Source organism: Ambystoma mexicanum, chromosome 5q (assembly GCF_040938575.1).
Source record: "Ambystoma mexicanum isolate Mex_15411 chromosome 5q, UKY_AmexF1_1, whole genome shotgun sequence".
NCBI lineage: Eukaryota > Metazoa > Chordata > Amphibia > Caudata > Ambystomatidae > Ambystoma > Ambystoma mexicanum.
Window position 1 is genome coordinate 686453270 of NC_090933.1, and position 24346 is coordinate 686477615.

Genomic DNA, 24346 nt, shown 5'->3' on the forward strand with positions numbered 1-24346 from the left:
CAGGTTCAAAATGGTAACCCTTTCTCAGATCCTTCAGGCCCTCCAGCCCTCAGGATCGATAGGTATCATTGGACCTTCAAGATGCTTACTTTCATGTGCCAATTCATCAAAAGCACAGAGTACCTGAGGTTCGCCATTGGCAACTCTCACTATCAGTTTCGGGTTCTGCCATTTGGCCTAACCTCCGCCCGAGGGTTTTCATCAAGTTAATGTTTGTGGTAGCGAGTCTCAGTAGAGGGGTGATTCACGTCTTCCCCTACCTAGACGATTGGTTGATCATGGCCAATTCCCAGGAACAAGCCCTAGATCATCTAAGTTACGCTTGCCACTCCTCCCTCATCTTCAATAAGTTTCACATGATACCATCACAAAGACTCCAAATTATCGGAGCGGTCCTGGATGCATCCCTGGGAAAAGCCTCACCACCAGAAGTGAGGGCTCAAGACATTCTACAGATGGTGACCAAATTCCAAAATGCCCAACATCTTCTGGCCTACGATTTTCTGAGGTTGCTCGGCCTCATGGCATCCTGCATTTTTCTGGTACCAGAGATTCATCTGAGAATGAAATCTCTCAAATGGGCTCTCAGGACCCAGTGGTCACAGTTCTCGGGAAGGATGTCAGATCTCCTGCATATCCCACACAGTCGAGATGGCGCTGTAGAGCAGCCCAAGATGGCTGCCTAGTCCATAAGCTCTGTGGGGCTCCGGCCGAAATCTGCCATCAACTGCGGCACCACGCAATCTTGCAGCCCAACACTTCGTGGATCTGCTTGTGTGCCTTTCCTGCATGTCCTCTAGCAATCCCGGCCTGAATCGGTCCCGGGAGCCCGACGTTCTGTGCATCTCGGCCAGCTGGCGGTTGGCCGCCGGGGCCTTCGCGGGCGCCCGGCTCCCGCCCTTCCCCCACTGCCGGCTCTCGCAGAGGCGGGCTGGGACCGCGGGGCGTGGTGCCCGCGGGCCTTGATCGTGTGAGGGCCTCCAACTCTCGGCCTACCCCTTACTCCCCCTTAGGGTGATTTTGCTGTCGCCTGCGGACGACCCCCCTGGAGAGTGCGGCCTCGCGGGTGGCTGCGGTGGGGGCTTGTGCCGGAGCGTGCTCCCACTCCTTTTCATTGCACTAGCGACGGAGCGCTCGCCTTGTGCCCTCCCCGGGGAGAGACTCCATCATCGGCTGCGGCCGCCCCTCCTTGGGGAGTGCCACCGCGCGGACGGCCGCTGCCGGGGGCCAGTGCGTGAGCGCGTCCCTCTCCCTCACAGCGACGCCGCAGGTCTCATCCTGCACCCCTCCGGGAAAAGTCTTAGCCATCGGTGCCGGCCGCCCTCCCGGAGGTGCCCCATCACACGGGCGGCCGTCTGAGACCCGCGCTGGAGCACGGCCCCGCTTCGCTCCCTCACAACAGTGTGGGAGGTGTCTCATCGCAGTGCCACAGGGCAGTTGGGCTGGAGCCTGGCTGCCCACCTGAAATCCGTGATCTGGACTTTGGCATCCAGGTGAGGAGCGGGTGGGGCCGGGCCGCGGCGCTCGTGGCACCTCGGGGCTGGCCTTTACCTTCCTATCTGGCTGCCTGTGAGACCTGTGCCTCTGGCCCCGTCCTGTAAGGGGGCATTATACTTAGACCTCCTGCACCTGTGGGGGCCCTCGGAGGAACCTATTGCTGGTCACTCTTTCACCTCCTGCCATTGGAGCTCTCGATTACACTAGGACCCCCCCCACCACCACCCGCACAACGGAATTGGAACTGGGGGGCCTTTAGACTGGCTGCATATCTGGTCCTCACTATTCCCCCCCACCTCACTGGAGCCACCCCATTAACCGGTACCCGCCCAGAGCCCTCTGATTGAGGAGAGAATCCTCACACGGTAACTGCTGCTCTCTCCATCAAGAGATCTTCCCCTTCACGGACTACCAGCTTTCTCAGTTTGTCCCCCTGAATAGTTTTGTCTCCTCTACCTTGCTGCAACCTCCTTGTCCTCACGGCTGCTACAATCTACACATGCCACTGCCTCGTGTGCAGCATCTGACACCTCCCTTTTGCTCTGAGCCCTGCACATCCACCCTGCTCTACTAGCTCCGTCTGTGAGCTCCGCCTTTTCGGAAATTATACCAGTAATGCCTAACAAATCCAGAGGGAATTCGAAAGGGGGGAGCCATGGTCAAATTCACCAAATCAGTCCTGCGGTCCGTATCCGCCCATACATCATCCCTACAGGAGGAACCAGATCCGGACGCTCATCACTGCGCAACTGCCCCCGACCTAACCGTGCTCTTGGAAACTATGGCTAAAAACGTTGCCTCATTCCACGAAAAACTGGATGACATTAATGCCAATGTGGCCTCCCTAAAAACACGGGTGGACCAGGCGGCCACCAGGATCACCGATGCGGAGAGCAGAATCTCGACAAATGAAGATGACATTCGCGCCTTGCAGGACACAGTCACCTCCTTATCACGGGACATGAAAAGTGTGAAGGCTAAGTGTGACGACTTGGAATTGCGCTCTCAGAGAAATAATCTGCGAATTATCGGGGTGCCCGAAAACGCCCTGAAGGGGCGTATGGAAGACGCCATTGAAACACTGCTCACAGATCGCCTCTGCAATCCGGCCCTCTCGCCCTACTTTACAGTGGAGCGTGCCCATCGAGCCCTCTGACCACGCCCCAAACCAGGCGACATTCCAAGGCCCATCATTGCTAGAATTCTAAACTACCGTGACAGAGACCTTATCCTTCGCCTGACACGGGAGAAGGGTGACCTACGACTTGAGGCCAATACCATCAGGATTTTCCCAGACTTTTCGATAGCTGTACAGCAGGAGAGACGCCAATTCCTTGGGGTCAAGAAACTGCTCAGGGAGCGTAATGTCCCATACGCCATCCTGTTCCCCGCATGGCTTAAAGTAACACCATGGCAAATTATATTTTCCTGGGGATTGGGTCCTCCGACGTATTCCATATCTTTGACAGTAATCACCACAGCTGGGCTGCTTCAGAAAATGTTCAGCATCTACGTCGATGCGCCGTCCCCGAGGACCTCCTCCAACGGCCGACGTCACCCGATGTGATAAGTAGGACGCACGGCGCCCGTAGCCTCAGTTACGTTTTTTCCGCGAACGTGTTCGCTTCGTAAATCTTGGTACGCCTCGACTCTTCTCGGTTCTTTGAACCTGTTCGGTTTTGTGAAAAAGCCTGTTCGTGACGATGTCTACCTCATCTTCAACCCGGCGTCCGGGCTTCAAAAAATGCGGGGACTGTGGGTCCAAGATGTCGGTAACTGACTCGCACGATACCTGCCTCTGGTGCCTCAGGGAGGCCCACGACACAGACGACTGTGTCGACTGCCAGTCGCTCATGGCCAAGGCCTTGCGGGAACGCAAGAAGTTGTCGGTAGGTAGGGTGTCTAAGCCCCGGAAGTCGAGGTCTGCTGGGCTTTCGACGGATGATTCGAGAGGCGACTCTCCGTGTCATCGTCTTAGGTCCAGTGGGTCTCCTTCCAGGAGTCAGTCTCGCCACTCCTCTGCCTCTTCGAGGCATTCCCGGAAGCGCCGGCATCGGTTGCCTTCCCCATCCTCTTCCGAGGACTCCGCCCGTCGGCAGGTCGCTTATCCCACCATGCAAGCGACACTGGAGAAATGGGCTTCCTTCGGGAAGATGATGTTAGCGATTCTCGAATCGCAGGGCACCGGTCCGTCCGCGCCTCCGAGTGGGGTCGGTCGTGATCGGTCAAGAGACACCGCTCGCATGCCTTCGGGCTCGTGTGGTCGGCACGGTTCGCGGGAGAGGTCCCGCTCGGACAAGGGTAACCGTTCTCGCCATGCCCATTCCAGGTCCCGGTCCTCAACGTGCTCGAGACAGCGTGATCCTGTGCGGTCTTCGAGGAAGACGTCGACGCCTCTGGCGCCAAGGTCGTCGACGGCATCTCTCGAGGCTCCACCTCCGAGGGGGGCGTCAACGCTGTCGGTGCCTAGGTCGTCGAAGGACACGCTCGGAGCTCTGGCTTAGAGACCTGTGTCGACGCCGTCGATGCTGGCGGCGCTGCGGCTGACGACAATGCCAATTCATTCAATGCCGATTCGTTGGGCGCCCTCAACGCCTTTCGAGGCGGTGTTGTCGGAGGGGCCCAGTGGTACGGGGGGAAGCCTCTAGAAAGGCATAGCTTTGGTCCCCATGTGTCTTCCTCTCACCGCCTGGAGTACATTTCAGAGGTTGATGAGGGCTCTGAGGGCTTGGTTCCGGGTACAGTGCCAGATGAGTGGACTGGACACCTCTCCAGAGGTGGAGCTTTGTAGGCCTCAGCTTCGTACCGGCGCCTTATGTCTCGGGTCACTGAGTACGTGGGATGGTCGGCTCCCCCAGGGGAGTTTGTTCATGGTGATCTTATGGACATCCTCGATCTTGGTCCCCCCACTGACCCGGTACTGCCGTTTCATATGGCTCTACAGAGAAGGGTGGCAGCGGCTTGGACTGCTCCGGAGAGTCTCCCGGCAGTGGGCAAGTCTTTGTCGCGAAAATACCGTCCAGCCATTATCGACCCCTGCTACTTGTCCAGGCACCCAACTCCGGAGAGTTTGGTGGTGCAGGCGGCTACGTCCCCGGAAAAGCAGGCGTCATATCCTACCATCCCTTCGGATAGGGACGACAAACGTTTTGATGGCTGGGCGAAGAAAGTGTTTTCTTCAGGGGGTATGGCGCTTCAGGCGGCCAACTCCGTATGTGCCTTGTCTCGTTTCACACACACTCTGTGGAACTGTGTTGCATTAGCGGCTGAACATATTCCCGAAGGGGACGAACGGGATGGTTTCCTTGCTATGGTCCAGGATGGCAAGGATGCCATGTGTGAGGCCGTTCAGTCGGGTTTGGACATGGCAGATTGTGTCAGCCGGTCCATGGCGGTGAGCCCCGTAATACGCAGGTTTGCGTGGTTGCGGAAGTCGGTGTTCGCTCCTGATGTGCAGTCCCAGCTCCTCAACATGCCCTTCGACGGTGAACATCTTTTTGGCAGCAAGGCTGACGAGAGCCTTGAGAGGTTGCAGACCTCCAAAGCTGCAGCAAAGTCGTTGGGCGCTGCAGTTCGACAACCTCCGCCTTTTTGTCCTAGGGGACAACAATGGAGGGGAGTTTCCTTTTCGTTATTACTCATCCTTCAGTAAAGCGATAGAAGCTGTCAGTCAAAGAGGCCACCGTAGGAGTACCAGAGGTGGAAAACAGGGTACTCGAGGTGCCAAAGCCACTTGGGCAGTTGCCTCTTTGCCCTCCGGCAACGCCGCAGCCGCTACCACTCAGTCATGAGGCCATGTCCCATGGTTCGCCGGTTGGGGCAAGGCTGGCGCAGCATCTTGTTGAGTGGCGTGCCATTACTTCAGATGTGTGGGTTCTGTATGGAAATCATAACCCACGGCTACTGTCTTCCCTTTCGGCAGAGGCCTCACGACAATCCACCTGGGAAATTCAAGCCCTGCTGGAGAAAGGCGCCATAGAACTGGTGCCTATAGCGGAGAGGAACAAGGGATGGTATTCCCCTTATTTTCTGATTTCGAAGAAAGACCGGGGATTGAGACCCATCATGGACTTGCGCGGTTTGAACAAACTCCTACGGAAGGACAAGTTCAAGATGGTTACTCTCTCTCAAGTCCTCCAGGCCCTTCAACTTCAGGACTGGTTGGTGTCTCTCGACCTCAAGGACACTTACTTCCATGTGCCGATCCATCCCAAGCACAAGAATTTCCTGAGGTTCGCGGTTGCCGACTCGCACTTTCAGTTTCGGATCCTGCCGTTCGGATTTTGACCCGAGGGTTTTCACCAAGCTCATGGTGGTGGTGGCAGCGCATCTCAGGAAAGGGGGGTTTCACATCTACCCCTACCTGGACGATTGGTTGATCCCGAGCAAGTCCTGGATAATCTGTCCGTCACCTGCCACTCCTTTAAATTAAGGGAGAAGCCCAGCTTGTGAAGGAAGTCCCATTTGACGCCAACACAGCGGCTCCAGTACATCGGAGCAGTGCTCGACACATCCCTGAGGCTGTGTTTTCCTCCCCAGGTGAGGGCTCTTCACATTCAGCAGATGGTGCACAAGTTTCAACTTGCCCAGACGCTCCCGGCGATCGAGTTCTTGAGGTTCCTCGGCCTCATGGCATCCTGCATTCGTCTGGTGCCAGAGGCTCGTCTGCGGATGAGATATTTGCAGTGGGCACTCAAGATGCAGTGGTCGCAATCTTCAGGCAGGATGTCGAACCCTATTCAGGTGCCGCCCTCGGTCGCCCAGGACCTTCTGTGGTGGGCCGTCAAAGGCAATCTGATGAAGGGGGCTCCGTTTTGGCTTCCCTGGCCAGAGGTGACGATCGTGACGGACGCATCCCTCACGGGGTGGGGAGCTCATGCTAACGAGTTGACAGTCAGCGGTCGTTGGTCTCTGTCGGAGTCCAGATTCCATATCAATCTGTTGGAGCTAAGGGCCGCCAGGCTAGCCCTGAAGGCTTTTCTGCCAACTGTGCGAGGAAAGAGTGTCCTGTTCCTGACGGACAACACGGTGGCCATGCACTACCTCAACAAAAAGGGCGGGGCAGGGTCACTTCCTCTGTGCAGGGAGGCGATGCAGCTCGAGTTCTGGGCCATCCAGCAGGAAGTTTCGATCTCGGCAGTTCATCTGGCAGGAGACGACAACGAGACGGCGGATGCTCTGAGCAGGCAGAGCACGATCTCTCACGAGTGGGAGCTGGCTCAGGAGATTCTCCTGGAGATGTTCGCCCTTTGGGGGACCCCTCAAGTGGATCTATTCGCCTCCAGTGTCAACTGGAAGTGCGAGAGGTTCTGCTCGCAGGAATTTCCTCCAAAAGGAGCCTTAGGAGACGCGTTCGTGGTGGAGTGGTCATTCCCACTGCTGTACGCGTTTCCTCCAGTCCCCGTCATCCCGCAAGTACTGCAGAGGTTACGGAGGTTCGGTTCCCGGATGATCCTCATTGCTCCGGTGTGGGCCCGGAGGACGTGGTACCCGGACCTTCTTGACTTGTCCATCTGCCCTCCACGTCGTCTTCCCTACCGAGACGATCTGCTCTCACGGGAGGGGGGGTCTGGTTCTCCATCCAGAGGTCAGATCCTCAACCTTCACGTTTGGCTTCTGAAAGTTTGAGGTATAAGGATTGGGAACTCCCTGAAGACGTGTTGGGGGTGTTTCTCTCGGCCAGACAGCCGGCAATAAAGTCTCTGTACCGTTGCCATTGGCGTAAATTCTGCGACTGGTGCAGAGTTAAGAATGTGGATCCTTTTGAATGTGACATTCCCATGGTTCTGTCTTCTTTGCTTTCTTTGGCCCACAGGGGCTTGCAAGTGGGTACCATTAAAGGTTACCTGGCGGCGCTGTCCATATTTAAGAGCTTGTCTGAAGAATGTTCCTATTTTAAGATTCCTTTAATTTCTCAGTTTCTGAAAGGGCTCACTAATGTGTTTCCTCCGTCACCTTTTCTGGTGCCCGGGTTGGGCATTTGAACCTTGTTCTTAAGTTTCTTATGGGTGCTCCGTTTGAGCCTTTGCATTCTTGCCCTTTGAGACTGTTCACTCTTAAAACTGTGTTTTTGGTTGCGGTTACTTCCGCTCGCAGAGTGAGTGAGTTACAGGCACTTTCAGTTAAGCCACCCTTCACTGTGTTTCATAAGGACAGGGTTGTCCTTCGAGTTCGTCCTTCCTTTCTTCCGAAGGTGGTTTCGGAATTTCATTTGGGCCAGAAGGTTGTTCTTCCGGCATTCTATCCTCCTCCGCATCCTGGTAAGGAAGAGGAGAGGCTCCGTAGGCTTGATCCTAGGAGAGCGTTGAGCTTTTATATTTCACGCATGTCCCGGGTCAGAGTGGGTGATCAACTCTTCATTGGTTACGCTGGAAAGCGTTTGGGACAAGCTGTGACGAAACAGACTTAGTCTTGTTGGATTATTTTGGCTATCTCTGAGTGTTTCCGCTTGGCGGGTAAGGACCCACCGGCTGGCTTGCGGGCCCATTCTACCAGGGGTATGGCTGCATCTACTGCCCTACAGAGGGGTGTTCCTATTCGTAACATCTGTGATGTAGCCACCTGGGCTTCTGTACATACTTTTGTACGTCACTACTCCCTCGATTCCATCCGAGGACAGGATCTGGCCTTTGGCAAGGCAGTCCTTTATTCCACAATTTGATTGGGCATGCTAAATTTGTGTTCTAAATTATTTTCCCACCTCCTTGCTTTGGTACTGCTTTGGGAGTCTGTCAAAGATATGGAATACGTCGGAGGACCCAATCCCCTCGAAGAACAAGTTACTCTCTTACCTGGTAACGTTCTTTCGATGGGATGGTCCGACGACGTATTCCATATCGCTCCCTCCCTGCCTTCCCCGCTGCAGAATTTCTTATGCGATTGCAGCTTACGTTTCCCCAAGGCATTGTGTGTCTGACTGGCAGAAGACTGGTGGCACACGTTCTGGGGAAAAAACTACGACTGAGGCTACGGGCGTTGTGCGTCCTACTTATCACATCGGGTGACATCGGCCGTCGGAGGAGGTCCTTGGGGACGGCGCATTGACGTCATCGACGTAGGACGCAGAGGCCGAAAATTTTCCGAATCAGCACAGCTGTGGTGATACTGTCAAAGATATGGAATACGTCGTCGGACCATCCCATCGAAAGAACGTTACCAGGTAAGAGAGTAACTTGTTCTTTTTACTGTGCCTGACGAGGCGGTGAAATTTATTGAAGCACACATCCCTCTTCATGATCCAAATGGTGGACACGCTGATGGAGACTGACCTAATGTATCGTGATCTAATGTGACTTCATCATCCTATTTAGCAAATCCCCTTTTCTTTATCAATGTAAATGGGTAACTAGCAATAATGTATTGCAAACTCAACATGATTGGCCCCACCTATAGGCATTTAGCCTCGGATTCACCACTGGTACTTTGGACACTGATCTCTGTGAGCTTCGGAGCATGGAACTGACCATGACCACTTGGCACTCCCTAGCACCCATCCTGCTTTCAGTGGCCAGCAGACCTTGGGACCTGACACCAGATCCGCATACCGCAGAACCTGCACTGGACAGCTCCCGCTGTCCCACAAGATGCTTAAGAGGCCATCCTCACGGCAACAGCACACCCCACTGCAACCTTAATGTTTGGTTGGGTGTTCCTGATGGTTGGCCCTAGTTGGGCCGTGGCAGGGGCACACCCCCGTTGGGTGATGTCCTTTGACATCTTTTGTTTCACCTGTGTTGGGGGGAGGGGGGGATCTACACTGCAAGTTGGGGGTGGGCAGTGAGGGTGGGGGGGGCTCCGCAGGGAATTGGAGAAATGTTGTAGTAAAAGGCAGAGGCGGATTGGCAGACCGCGTCATGTTGGGGCATTTACATTGGAAATGGCTCTGTCTTGCACCTGGATTACGACAGCAGTGTTGGGATATGCATTAGACTGCTGTGATGCCTATAACTGTGATGTCTAGGAAATATCAGGTATTGAGCAACAGGGTCGGGGCTCCAGAGGTTATGGCGCATATCAATAGTCAGGGGCGCAAGTACTACGTAAGCGAGAAATGCACCCCTTGGCTCTTTTGTTTAAGTGTATGTTATTTAGATCATTAAAATGCCAGTAACAATAATGTCCTGGAATGTGTGGGGCCTAAGTAATTACACCAAGGGTTGCAAGATTATGGCATATGCCAACAGGCATGGCTGCAAAATTCTGCTCCTACATGAGACTCACTCCACGGGCCCACTGGCCAAGAGTATAGCGCCAACCTGGGGCCGCACAGACGTTTCACTTCATATTCCACTCGTGCCAGAGTGCCAGAAGAGTGTTGACATTGATCCATAAGTCACTCGGGTTTGGTCTCCACAAGAGTTACATAGACCCTGAGGGGAGATACATTGTGTTGTATTGCGCCATCGCTAACAGGGAGTATTTGCTGGTGAATACCTATGGCCCTAATGTTGATTCTCCCGAATTTGTTGATCAGGTGGTATCCATATTATTGGGGTACGTGGAGGTACAGATCATCTGGGGTGGGGACATGAACTTCATTCTCGATGCCATAATGGATAGGACTAGCACAGCTTCCAGACCCCTGCCAGGCGCAGCGCGTAGACTCCTGACCCACTGCACGACACTCGACATTCATGATGTATGGAGAATACTACATCCGCAAGCGTGGGAGTTCACCTACTACTCATCCGTGCACGACAATTCCTCCAGGATCGATCTGTTCCTATTATCCGGCCCTATGTTGGGTAGGGTCGTGGAAACACGTATACTTGCACGCACACTGTCTAACCACTCACCGATTTCTATATCCCTAGAACTACTTTGAGCATAATTTGCCACAGTCCACCACCCTATGGGTCCGCTGGGATGCCTTTAAGGCCTTCATCAGGGGGGCGTCCATCTCCAGGGAGTCGGGAGTCCTCAAAACCGTAAGAGCCGCCCTGTCCCGCACCGAAACAAAACTATGGGACCTGGAAAGGGCTCACCCGGCCTCTGTGGACCCTGGTGTCCTCTTCCAGATCAGCGAAGAGCTCAAGATCTTCAATGATCAGGCCAATAGGGAAGTCCAGTATTTCAGCCGCCCACAGGCTGCGCGGAAATACGGCGAGGGTGACGGACCCGGCAAAACACTGGCCGCCTTGGCGAGGGGGGAGTGGGGCCAATCCCAAATTACCTGTGTTAAGGACAGTCAGGGGTCGGTATAGTGGTCCGATCAGCATATCCTAGAGGTCTTCACGGGCTTGTACTCCGAACTTTATTCTCAGCCCCCGGGTGGGATCCCTTCCCCCGTCACTACACAAGGCTGTGATTACGGGCCTGGTCAGCCTAGTGATGACTGTGGATCATACCGGCCCCTTTCACTCATGAACTTGGATACAAAAATCTTTGCCAAGTTACGCTAATCGCTTCCTCTCTGTTGTGCCATACATGGTGCACGAGGACCAGTCAGGGTTTGTGCCCGGGAGATCCACGTCACACAATATCAGGAGGCTTCTTAACGTTCTGGCACAAATCAATCAAGATGTCAGTGCAGTCGCGGTCACCCTAGATGCCCAGAAGGCCTTTGATATAGTGTCCTGGAAGTACATGTGGTTGGTCCTGGAGACCATGGGCATCGGGCCTAGGATGAATGCATATATCAGACTGCTGTACACCTCCCCGGTTGCCAGGGTCCGGGTTAACTCTCAAACGTCCGCCTTGTTCCCTCTCTTCAGAGGCACCCGCCAGGGATGCCCGTTCTCCCCGATCCTGTTCGCACTGGCCATTGAACCGATGGCGGACTTTGACAGGGAGCGCCACTCACGTAAAAAGGGATACGTCTACAGGGTACCCCCGAGATTATTTCACTCTATTCAGATGACGTATTATTGTTTGTCAGAGACCCGGACCTTCACCTTGACCCTATTCTGCGTGACATCACCCGTATTGGCACATACTCTGGCTTCACCATCAATTACCAAATCCAAACTTTTCCCCCTCATGGGCTCTACGATTCAACCTGCCACGGAGTACCCGCTCCGCTGGTCCCCTGATGGGATTAAATATCTGGGAATTCAGGTAGCCCTGACCAAAGAAACTCTTAGCCAACAATTACCTCGCCATGGTGGAACTGGCGGAGACCAAGATAGCGCGCTGATGCTCTCTCCCGCTGTCACTGGCGAGAGATTGTCACTGGTTAAAATGATTTTGCTTCCCAAACTGCTGTATACATTCTCGAATGTCCCCATATGGCCCCGCAAGAAGTACTTTGCAGATTTACACAAGCTGTGCACGCAGTTTTTGTGGCATTCTGGAGCAGTGCGCAAAAAATGGGCTGCCATGACTCTTCCTTATGAAAAAGGCGGGTTCACTGCCCCTGACCTGATGCGGTATTGGATCGCAGCGCAGGCACAATTCGCCACCTACTGGTACCCTGGACCCCCCCTCGACCACATGTCAAGCTAGAATGGTACCAATATAATGACATTAATTTTACATCGTCAATATGAGCCAGACTCACCCATAGACCCGGTCCGAACCACCATATCGGCCTGGTGGCGTATATTTGCTGCAGGCGTTGAAGAACGCCCATACTACAAGTGGCTCCCCGCCTGGCAGTTCCCTGGGTTGGAACCCACAAATGACATAGCCCTGGCACGACACTAGCGGTCACTGGGATACCTAGCCCTAACCGACTTCTACCCGGATGGGCTATTCATAACACCACAGACTTGGAGACCGGGCCATTCGGGAACACCGATGGAACTGCTACAATACTACAGACTCAGCGCTGCATTCCGCAATGCGGGGCCCGAGTTCCCCAACGAACCTCCCGACTCCCCTGGGATTGCCTACATCGCCAACTCGGGTGGAGCCCGCGGGGTGGTATCATCATTATACAAACTCCTTCTTACGACTGCCAGACCGCGGCCCTCTAGAGTGCGGGGTGATTGGGCTTCTGAACTGGCGGTAGAACTCACGGACCAACTAGGGGGGGGAAATGTGCTCCCACACTAATAAGGTCTCCCTGAATTTTCGATACCGAACAATACAGTAAAAATTTCTGAACAGGCTATACTACACCCCACATAAGATCTCCAAGTTTACCCGCTCCGATGCACGGCTCTGCCCCCGCTGTGGTGCGGAGGACACTGGCCACTTACACATGTTCTGGGACTGCCCGCGATTAACCCCATTTTGGGAAGAGATCCTGAAAACTTTGTCAGTAATCTGCGACACTGTTCTTCAGCCTGATCCACTGGGTGTATTATTTGGGATATGGGGGGACGAAGGAGCCAGAGGGGCGGCTAAATTCTTAAATGTGTGTTGTATAATTGCCAAAAAGTGTGTTTTACAGAGCTGGAAGTGCTCTGCTCCTCCTACCTTCCGGAAATGGCTAAACTTATTGACCTAGTCTCGGAACTGTGAGGAGGAATACATCAGTACCCTCCCAGCCCAATCCCAGCCTAAAAACATTTGGACGGCCTTTAACAGTTCTCAATGGCCTCGAAGCCGTCTCCTCTGTGGATAACTCACCGTAATTATCATTGCCATGTACCTAGGCACCTAGTGTTCTGTAGTGCTGCAATCTCCATGTAATTAATTCTCATTATTCGTATGTGCCACTGTATTATGTTGACCATCCAGATTGTCATTCCATATCTGCTCTGTTGAATGTGTCATTTGCCTCTGCCAACAAAAATAAAAGTTTAAAAAAAAAAAATATCCCACACAGTCTCACTGGACCTTCGGTGGTGGGCCTGTCGGGAAAACATCTTAAAAGAAGAACCTTTTTGGCAACCATGGCCGGAGATAACAGTAGTGACGGACGCCTCACTCACGGGGTGGTGAGCCCATACCAACGATTTGACCATCAGCGGTCGTTGGTCTCCATCAGAATCCAAACTACATATCAACCTTTTAGAGCTGAGGGCGATCAGACTATCGCTGAAGGCCTTCCTGCCATCTGTACGGGGAAAGAATGTCCTGATAATGACGGACAACAAATTGGCCATGTACTACCTCAACAAAAGAGGTGGTGTAGGATTAATACCACTGTGCAGAGAGGCAATGTAGCTCTGGTTTTCTGCAATACAAAAAGGAATCTTTCTGTCGGCAGTTCATTTAGCCGGAGAGAAGAACACAACAGCGGACGCTCTGAGCAGGCAGAGCACAGTCTCACGAGTGGGAACTATCTCAGGAAGTCCTTCAAGAGATCTTCACCCTTTGGGGAACCCCTCAAGTAGATCTGTTTGCAACCAATGCCAACCGGAAGTGCGAACTGTACTGCTCCAGGGAATTTCCCCTGAGAGGAGATCTAGGAGACGCGTTCGTGGTGGAGTGGGAATTTCCACTCCTACGCTTTTCCTTCAGTCATTCCTCATGTAATAAGGAGGTTCATGAAAACCATGATCCCGAATTGCCTTGGATTGGGCCAGGAGAACGTGGTTCCCGGGCCTTCTGGACATGTCCATCTGTCCTCCGATTAGCCTTCCACAAAAAGCAGATCTTCTCTCGCGAGAGGAAGGTCTGGTTCTCCATCCGGATAGCAGGACTCTCAGCTTTCACGCATGGTTTCTGAGAGGTTGAGATACAAAGATTGGGACCTCCCAGACGACATAATGGAGGTTTTGCTTTCGGCCAGAACGCCAGCAACCAAATCTTTATACCTATGTCGTTGGAATAAGTTCTGCAGCTGGTGTAGAGATAAGAATGTTCACCCTTTTTCATGCAATACACCTATGGTGTTCTCTTTTCTGTTACATTTAGCAAATCTGGGACTCCAGATTGGTATAATCAAAGGTTACCTAGCAGCACTTTCCATTTTCAAGCGCACTGGTGAGGAAGTCTCCTTCTTTAAAATACCTCTGGTAATACAAATCTTGAAGGGGTTAACTAATGTTTATCCCTTAACTCCTTTTCCAGTCCCCCTGTGGGGTCTAAATTTAGTCTTAAACATTTTAATGGGTACGCCCTTTGAACCTCTTAATTTGGGCCCATTAAGACTTATTACCCTCAAAACAGTCTTTTTAGTGGCAATAGCATCTGCCCGAAGAGTGAGTGAGCTACAGGCTTGTCTTGCAAGCCTCCTCGCACTGTCTTTCACAAGGACAGAGTGGTATTAAAGGTGAAGCCTAACTTCCTCCCCAAGGTAGTGTCTGAATTTCACATCACTCAGAAGATAACCTTGCCATCTTTTTACCCTCCTCCACATCCGGAAGAAAGAGGAAGAAAGGCTGCACAGACTGGATCCAAAGCATGTGAGTTTTTAAATTAGCAGACTTGCTAAGTTGAGACAAACTGACCAATTGTTTGAGTTACACAGGTCATAAGTTATAACTAGCCATCACCAAACAAACCATTTCTAGGTGGATTATTTTAACAATGGCAGAATGTTAAAAGTTGGCTGGTAAAAACCCCTCAGAACATATAAGGGCTCATTCACTCGGGTATTGCAGCTTCGTCATCTCTTCAAAGAGGAGTTTCAATAAATGATATTTGTGCATCTGCCACATGGTCGTCTGCACACACCTATACAAGATTCTATAGTCTGGATTCCTCCACTAGCCAAGAATCTAAATTTGGACAGGCAGTACTGCACTCTGTGCATACTTAATGACTCAAATTGTATTCCCTCCTCCTGATTATATTGCTGCTTTGGGAGAGCATCAAAGACGAGGAATAAGTGTGAGGACACAATCCATTCGAAGAACAAGTTACATACCCATGGTAACCTTTTTTTTCTACTGGATGTTCCTCCTACGTATTCCTCATCGCCCCTCCAATCCTTCCCCGCAGTAAAACTTCCCTTGTGGGTACAGTCTGCGCTTCCTCAAGGGTAGTAACCGTCTAACTCATGACAATGCTTCGGTCTTCAAAACGGAACTGTGCAACGGACGCTGCGCTTGCTACTTATACCTGTGATGTTGACAGCGGCACAGAGGCCTCCAAGGGATATTGACTGGACAGGCATCGACGCACAGCGCCCTCTACTGGGCAAACAAAAATTCTGAAGCAGCAAGCTAGATATTAGGAAATACCAAAGATAAGGAATACGTGGGAGGAACATTGAGTCGAAAGAAACTTACTATGGATAAGTAACTTGTTCTTCTGTACAGATGGCCTTATGAGGTTGAAGGCCAGGGAAACCTATTGTAATGTTGGACATATTAAACCAACTTACCACACTTCTCTTGTAGATATGGTAGCTTTAGCTGGGTTGGCTTTCAAGAGCATGACATTTCAGTGATTCCAGGCCCATTCAACTTTTCTCCATAAGGCTTAGAATTTCAATGACAAGTATTGTAATTGGGAATGCTGCCACCAGCATATTTTTCTGGAGGCAGTCTGTCCTAGACCAATTGTCTTTCCACACAATGCCAACACTGATCCAAGATATGCTTCTCAGGTTTCTGATTGTTCATTTGAACTGTGGTTGCATAGATTACAGATTCTAGGCTACATCTTCACAAGGTACAATGAATTTATATGAGCAGATGCTTTCTATTGCATTTGTGATGGCATTACTCATATTGGGATATTTACCATCTATCTGAGGTTTTATAAGTAGCTTGCCGCTCCTTTGTAGACAGTGCTTGTTTTCTTATTTAGGTGTCAGTTTTTCTGTGGGCTAAATTATTAATTTTGACAATAGAATGAGTCGTGAATTCTTCGGGCAGTAGCTGTTAAGGTGCTTTAAATTAACTGGTATTCTGAATTGTTCATGATGTTGTGCTATTTTTTCATAGATTGAGGAAAAGAGGCGCAAAGATGAGGAGGAGCGAGAGAAGATTAGACTTGAAGAAGAAAAAGAGGAAAGACGAATAGCTGAACAACGGGAAAAAATCCAAAAAGAATACGAAGAGGAGATAACAAACAAGAAAAAAAAGGAGGACGAGGTACAGTCCGAAACCCATTTGTCCTAGATATTAATCTTCAGTGCACTTTTAGTTTGGCTCTTCAGGGCAATAGTTTGTGTGGCTGTGTCCTGGAGAAAATTATATTTGCTTCTTGAGGTCAAATATCTGTGTAGCACAGATGTGGATCATCAGGCACTAGCATAAACACATACAATAGGTCAACTAATGATTTTGTCCCAAACACAGTGCACATCTTTGTTCATGATTTGAACGTTCAGGCAGCTTAGTATTTGGCGTACTATGGGCACTAATCTTAACTCTTGCAACAAAGCTTGTGCCTCTGAGATTGTGACGGCCAAGGTATTTCAAGCTACTGTTGCACGCTTAACACAAAATGTGATTTTGGAGCCATATGTTAAGTAAATTAGTTTGCCTCAGTAATTATTGAAAGTAATGTATTGCTAGTACCCTTTGCATCACCCCCTTGGTTCTCACATGATGCTACACTGGTGACATTTTATGTTCAGAATTACTTCAATGTCGGCAAAGCAGACATTTAAGAAATTAGTTGGTGGGATTCAATAACGGACCAGACGTGGACTCCCTGCTGACTGTGCTCAGAGAGGCACAGCTTCACCTCACTGATGAGGCCCAACAAGGCTGAAACACGTGTATGGGGTTGCTGTTGGTACTCTTGTTCAGAGAGGAATTGCCATAGCATTTCGGTGCTGGACTGCCCATGTGGGCGGGACAAAGACTGATATGCAAATGGTTATTTCCCATCTGTGAAAGGTACAGCGAGCAAAAAGCGTGTGCTGCAAACTCTCATCTCAGAACAGGTTATCATGCCATGTTCTTTCTGGAAAGGTGCACCTGCTACCTTTTTTGAAATATGTAAGGAATGCATACCAAAGCCGGAAGCAGAATGTTTAGTCTGAATGGGTATCTTGCCACCCACAAACTGATCTTTAAAAACAGCTCCATGTGCAGATTGGCTCTGGAAAACGGAAAACGGAAAACTGTGTTTAGCTGCAGAGTGACTTTTATTGGTGTGGTATAAATCAAGATAACATAACCACTGGCGGTGGACAAGACTATGGCTCGCATTACAGTTTTGCCGGTATCCAGCTGGTTATTCCGGAGGGATACCTGCAAAACTGCATTCACGTTTCCGCTGCCTGATATCCTAGTATTACTGGTGGCAGAGATGCTGGTAAGTTCCTTCCTTGGAGCCCCATAGGACCTATGGCACCAGTAGTACCGGTGCCAGTGATTCTGGCATTAATGTACCGGTAGGGGCCTGAACTCCCAGCAGGTCAGGCCTACCAGTAGTTCACTGCCCCCACCAGCCAACTTGTGTTTACCCGGTCCCGAATAAATATTCCTGTGCCGGAATTAGTCATTTTTACCAGCATTATTTCCAGACCGAGGAACTCCTAATGAGCCCCTATTTGTCTGTGTGTCTGTGTGTGTGTTCCCATACTTTGCTCTTTTTGATCGGCATGCCACAGATGCGGCTACATTATCTTGCCACTTTGTTTTTAAAAGACATTATTTTTTCAATGTCACTCCCAAAGATCTCTTAAGTATAAGCATTGCATGTATAGAAGAGGCAGATATTAGTCTCAAATCAGCACCCTCACGTCATTTGGTGCCTGCGCATGGATCATGACATCAACATCTCTGCTACATATGAATGTATGCATCGCAAGGGCCTGGGCATGAGTTGCTCAGGCATTTACCATAATCTATACTATGCTCTTTAAAGTTAGAGACCAGGTCAGCTTCTCCTTCTCCCTTTTGCACAATCACTGCCACAGTGACCCCCGATCCAAATGTCGTTCCCAGCAGTTCTGGAACCAGTCATTACTAACAAGTCAGATAAGTGCAAGAGGTCTGTAAGGTTGTAGAAGTAGACGTTGGACACAAATATGGTGTACTTGTTGGTATAAACATTTATTTAACAGAAAATAAGGTAGACCTTTATCCCTATAACTAAGAGGGGTTTCCCTGCCTCAAACATGGATGGTGTCAGAATGTCCGTTAAAAACAAATAGTCCACTGTCCTATGTCCCAAACCTATTTCCGTCCCTTACATTCTAAAAGAAAACTATAAAATAGGCTACACCCTGACTCCAGAAGGGTGACTCCCTCCTTCGGGATGATTTTTGGGCAGTTTTTTGAGTGATGGGGGAATATCCTTTGTGAGGAGCCAGGAATGATACGTGAACACAGAGGACTCATTATTTTGGTTACAAACTTTTGTTAAATGAAATGTGGGGTGGAAAATGTCTCACTATCCCTGATCTAGGAGTTGTTTCCCTACCTCAACTAAAACGACTGGGTCTGTCCTTTTGTCAAAATGTCCCAAAGTAAGAATACACGCTATTATTATCCCTATTCTGAAGAAACCTTCTACTAATCCCCTTCTTGCTTTCAACTTTCGTTTGATCTCACTTCTACCTTTCCTCTCTAAAATACTCGAACACTTGGCCTACTCTCAGCTCTCAACCTTTGTCACTAACCGCTCTCTCCTTCCCCCTTCTCAATCTGGCTTCTTCCCTAAACACTCCACTGAGATCACTCTCACCTATGTCCTTAACTCCCTCCTCACCGCTCCCTACTCTAAGCAATCCTCAATTCTCATGCTCCTTGACCTCTCTGCTGCTTTCGATACTGTCGATCATCCTTTACTTATCAATACTATTTCCTCCTTTGGCTTCAAAGGTTCTGTCATTAACTGGCTCTCCTCTTACCTCTCCCAACATTCCTTTGCTGTCTCATGGGGTGGTCGACCCTCCCCTACCTTCCCTTTGGACCATGGTGTTCCCCTTCTGTCCTGGGTCCCTTCCTATTCTCTCATTACACTTCACTCCTTGCCCCTATCATCTCTTCCTTCGGGATCTCTCACCATTTCAACGCTGATGACACCCGGCTATATCTCTCCTTCTCTTCCTTTACCCCTGATCTACATCTAAAGCTCTCTTCCTGTCTTACCGCCATTAAAAACTGGATGTCATCTCACTATGTTTCTCTTAACACACTTTTAACTTCCTCCCCGCATTCCCACTCCTTGCATTAATTTTCCCCCTTCTAATTTTCCCATTTCCACCCATGCTCGCATTTACCTCGATCCTTCCCTCTTTTTCCCATCATAAATCCCTTACTTCTCGTGCATGTCGCTACCACCTCTTTAACATCCATAAAGTCTGTTCCTTTCTCACCTTTCATGCTACCAAACTTTTAATCTCCTCCCTCATCTTCTCTCGCCTCTTCTATTGTTCTTCCCTCTTCCTTGGTCTCCCTGCCTCACACCTTGCCCCCCTCAAATCCATCTACCATTCTGCTATCCGCGCCCTTTGCCTTCTCTCTCCCCTTGACTCCATCTCTTACTCACTTTCCAACCTAGGCTGGCTTCCTTTCCACTCCCAACTTAAGTTTCACTTCCTTTGTCTTGTCTTTAAATCTCTCCATGACCTTGCCCTTCCGTATCTCTACTCTCTCCTCTCATTCCACACTCCTTCTCGCTCCCTTCGCTCCGCTGATCTCTTCTTACTTTGTTCCCCCTCCCCCTTGTGCCTCTTCTCGTTTCCGCTCCTTGCCCCTTTACACTGGAACTCCCTGCCTCTTTCCATCTGCTCCATCCCCACCTATTCTTCATTCCGTTCCTCCTTGAAATCACTCCTTAATTCCCCCCTGACACCCTATTCTCGCTCTCCCTTTCTTTCTCTCTCTCTATTATCCCCATTGTAGCTCTATCCACTCTCCCCCTTCCTCCCTATGATCTCTCTTCCGACTATGTAATTTACTCCCTAATCTCTCCCCCTCACCCTTCCATCCCCATCCCTCTCCCCTTCTCACATACAAATTGTTCTACATAGTGTTTTTTGGTCTAATTCATGTATATTGTTTGCTTCTAGTGTTCTACGTTTTGTGTATTCTTGTTGTTAAACTGTAAAGCGCCTTGGAGTAAGGCGCTATATAAATAAAAATAAATACAAATACAATAAGTACTATGTCCGATATCCTATTCTGGTCCTCTCACTCTAAAACTAAGGTGCAAAGGATATTGTTTCTTATTTTCAAAAGTTTGCAAATGTTCCAATCCAACACAAAAGGTATAAATCCAAACCAAAAAGTTCCAAATAGCCAATGTTCACAGTTCCAGGGGATGACTCCCTTCTCCGGGTTCCTTTTACCAATACCAAAAAGTTCAAACTAAGAATAATCAGAATTCTTAAAGTTCAAAAGGATAACTCTCTCCTTTGGATTCTGCAATCTACTCCTGGGAAATGACTTCCTTCCCCAGGTTTCTCTTCACAATTAAAGTAGGTTGCAATCCTAAGGGTATGAATCCTCCTTAGAATTCTCCTTTTTACTGTTTCACAATTTGGGGCAGGTCCCAGACTTGCACTTCACCTGGTATACTCTCCTGCTAGGTCTTGGATATAATCTCGTTCACTGCTTTTCTTAAAGGTTGCTTTGCATGGTGTACTCTCCTGCCAGGACATGTCTAGATCTTTTCTAATACTTGATTTTACCTGGCATACTCTCCTGTCAAGAATTGTGTGTATTTGTTTAGAAACGCTTATTTATTTTCAACAATTGGTATCGGTACTGCTCATATTATCATTAATCACTGTTTGGTATTTTTCATCTGTTCATTCAGCTTGTTTTACTAATATTCGGTAGACCTTTTCATCATGGATCAATATGCAGTGTTTCCATCTGGTTTCCCTAGTTTGTGTTAAGGGTCCCAGGCCCCAGTCCCGCAACCTAGGTCGTTCGTGACACTGCCTGGCAGTGTTTCAGCATCCCAACCCTTTTACTGGGCTCACCGGCTTTCTGTATATGGCTGCTCAGCGTTCCCCAATTCAAGTCTGGTATTTCAAATGGATTGTGTCTCCCACATATTCCTCATCTTTGATATCTTCATTTCCAGCTTTAGCTACTTCAGAATAATTGTTCTCGTCGGCAGAGGGTGCTGTGCGTCGAGACGGCCATCTCAATGTCCCTCGAGGGCTGCTGTCATGGCCACTGGACAAAGGCCCTTGTTTTTACCACCTACAGGGTCCAAATGGACCCAGTCCTGGCGCCTCTGGCACCAGGCTCATGCAAAAGTGTGCTTTGCACATTTTATGCCTAAGGCACATGCATCCAGATCGGGCGTGGCCATAGGAGAACATTGGGGAGCACGTGCAAGAACCTATGGGAGTAGCAAGGTGGAGCCACAAGACGGGGCCAAAGGGAGGGGCCGGGGCCAGCCTATTTAAGGCCAACCCTCCCGACTATTGGCGCTTCGCGTTAGTCTGCTTTCTGCAGTGTAACGCTTACTGCCGCCTGCAGAGTTCTTACCTGTTTTCCAGCTCATCACCTCGACGCGCATCCTCTGGGCTCCAGCTACACCATCGCGGAGAGCACGTTTTACCCGGCTCCAGCTCCATCATCGCGGAGAGCGCATTTTACCCGGCTCCAGCTCCATCATCGCGGAGAGCACATTTTACCTGGCTCCAGTTACACCATCGCGGAGAGCGCATTGCATCTTACCCGATCTCCATAGTCATTGGAGTTGGAGCGCATCCTCACCTGTTCCGGACATCCAGCTACGATGGAGCTTATCTTCCATCCATCATCTTCTCGGAGTCATCCATCCTGCAACCGCAGACAGGCCTTCGAACAGCGGCTTCTGGCTTGATGCCACCAGGCCTTCCCTGCAAGAGAAAAGAACACACAAGGTTAGAAACTGCACAAATAACTTGCGCTTGGCCGCGCAACACCTTAGCCCTGCGTTCTACCCTTAAAGCCAACTTACCATCTATTTGGAAGCTTTGCTATCCTCTGGAGCATCTTTGCTCAAAACACAGCTACTCCGAGCAGCCATCTTCACACCTATAGGGGATAGAAAAGATATTGCAAGAATCACAAACTATAATCACGGCAAAAAGACATTGCATAAGAATACGGACAATAATCATTAAGAACACTTACCTTCCAAGTTGTTGGTCACAGCCAGCCTGGGCCGCCACATCCATGGACCAGTGGAGCAACTAGGTCCATCCAAGGTGCCCCTGCTAATGAGAAGCAGGGCGGAGAGCTCATCCTTACGAGAAATCAGGTGAGCTTGCATGGGCAAACGCTTGCTCATCTCATTCTGGAACAAAGGTGTCGAGGGAAATCACGATAACACCACACCATTCTCATTGCCTCCCGTATTCCCTCAGAGGCAGTACCAGCAACCAGAGCAGTCGACATTGCAGCAGCTGGGGGAGAAAACCGATCCAGGGGAGCCAAGTCCAGGGAGGGCTCCAACCGTGCCCCAACGTCCCCGCAGACACCAGGTGAGCGTAACAGCTAAGATCTCGCCTGGCGTCATGGCTAGTATGTTTGCCTTGGTTCTACATAGGGCTATTCATTGCCTTGTTCTTCGTGCCAGTACTTTTGGAGCCATCCATTCTCATTCTTCCCTCACTCTTCCTCGTCATATTGTCTGTCAGATAGACAGGGTTACTATGCATGAAGTAACTAACAGAAGAAAGAGGCGATCGAGAGTGTGGGGATGCTTGGGCACTACCTGTGTTGTGCATAATGTAGGAAAGAATGGTGGTTGATGTACTGCATTCTCCCTTGATAGTCTTCGCTTCTCCTGCAGAGGGGGTCCCCTCCCATTGGATCCTCCTGCGGAGTACCACCCCCACGGGGCTATCAGGTAGGGGCCCTCCCCTCCCTGGCCCCATGGATAGGGGTCTCCCTCCTGGGGAGAAGTGTCGGTACCAAGGGATTAGTCGGAGATCCCACTTATCAAAGGCTCAAAGAATTGTGATATATCTATCCACTTGGAGATGCAATGACTGCCTCTCCAATTTCAAGATAGTCTCCGTCACCTACAAAGTAGTGGCTAAAAAGCACCCTCATACCTGGTTGAAAGACTTACCATCTCCAGAGGCATATGTGCCATAAGAAACCACAACATTGATGGGCAAGAAAACAAGAAGTGTAAGGAGGAGAAGACGTGAACACTTTTGTAGCGCACCACTACTATGGAATAACATACCAATGGGACGAAGGAGCGGGTGACTGAGCATATGGAGAAAGATATCAATACTAGGACGAGGAGGATGTGCAGAGTTATGAAGAACAACCCACAGGACCAAGGTGAACAGTCCAGACTATCACAGATAATTTCAATAGGACAATAAAAAGGGAAGGAGGACTGCATATGGCGGTCAGTTCTCCCCAGAGGAACGGCAATAGCCGGTGCCTTGTAGCTGGGAGACATTGCGAGCTCCAGGATGCGAGCCGGAACGCCAAAGCCGATCCTGAGAAGGAGAACGAAACACCAAGCCGGTTCTGAGAGAGAGGAAGCTACACCCAAGTAGACTGGACGGGCAGAGCTGCCGCAGACTTCTAAAGAGCAGCTGAACACTAGCCGTCTCGAGATTGCTATACAGAGCAACAGACGGAGCGGATGCCTTCGAAAGCAGAAACAAGTTAGATAAGTGGGCAAAAAGGCTCCTGGGACCTGACGAGGTGGTGGTAAAGGAAGAGGGGCAAGAAATACTCAGAGAACAGAGTCTGGGACCCACATACATAGACTTTACAAAATAAAGTCACATATGGTAATAATTGGCAGTCGAGTGAACCGAGTTTACCAGAAAGAAAATTTGCAGAAAACAGGCACGTCTGGGATTTGCACCCACAAGTCAGTTATCCATCTTCATATGTCACAGTGCCTGATAAAGGATAAACCAGGGTGACTGTGTTTGAAGGAAAATTCCCCAACCCTAGTACTTGACAAGACGAGGCGAGTAAACCAAGTCTACTTTAAAAATATATACATGAAGCAGGTGAGTCGAAGACTCATCACATGTCAATTCTTCATTTTCATAGTCCCAGAACCTGGTTGAAGAGTGAAACCATTAACTGGGTTGAAGAGAAAAGGGAAGCGACCATTACCGTGATTAAAGTGCCTGGAAGAGGAGTACCCAGGTTGACTGTGAATACAGGAAGACGGA

The 24346-nt window shown here is 50.1% G+C and overlaps 1 protein-coding gene across 4 annotated transcripts in view; it reads left to right on the forward strand.

The window, feature by feature from the left end:
* Positions 1-24346, forward strand: part of CSPP1 (centrosome and spindle pole associated protein 1) — a 1841309-nt gene that overhangs the window by 1178839 nt on the left and 638124 nt on the right. For all 4 annotated transcript variants that reach the window (XM_069621145.1, XM_069621146.1, XM_069621148.1 and 1 more), the window contains one exon: positions 16224-16373. In XM_069621145.1, the coding sequence (XP_069477246.1) occupies positions 16224-16373 (150 nt within the window). The remainder of the gene's footprint in view (positions 1-16223; positions 16374-24346) is intronic.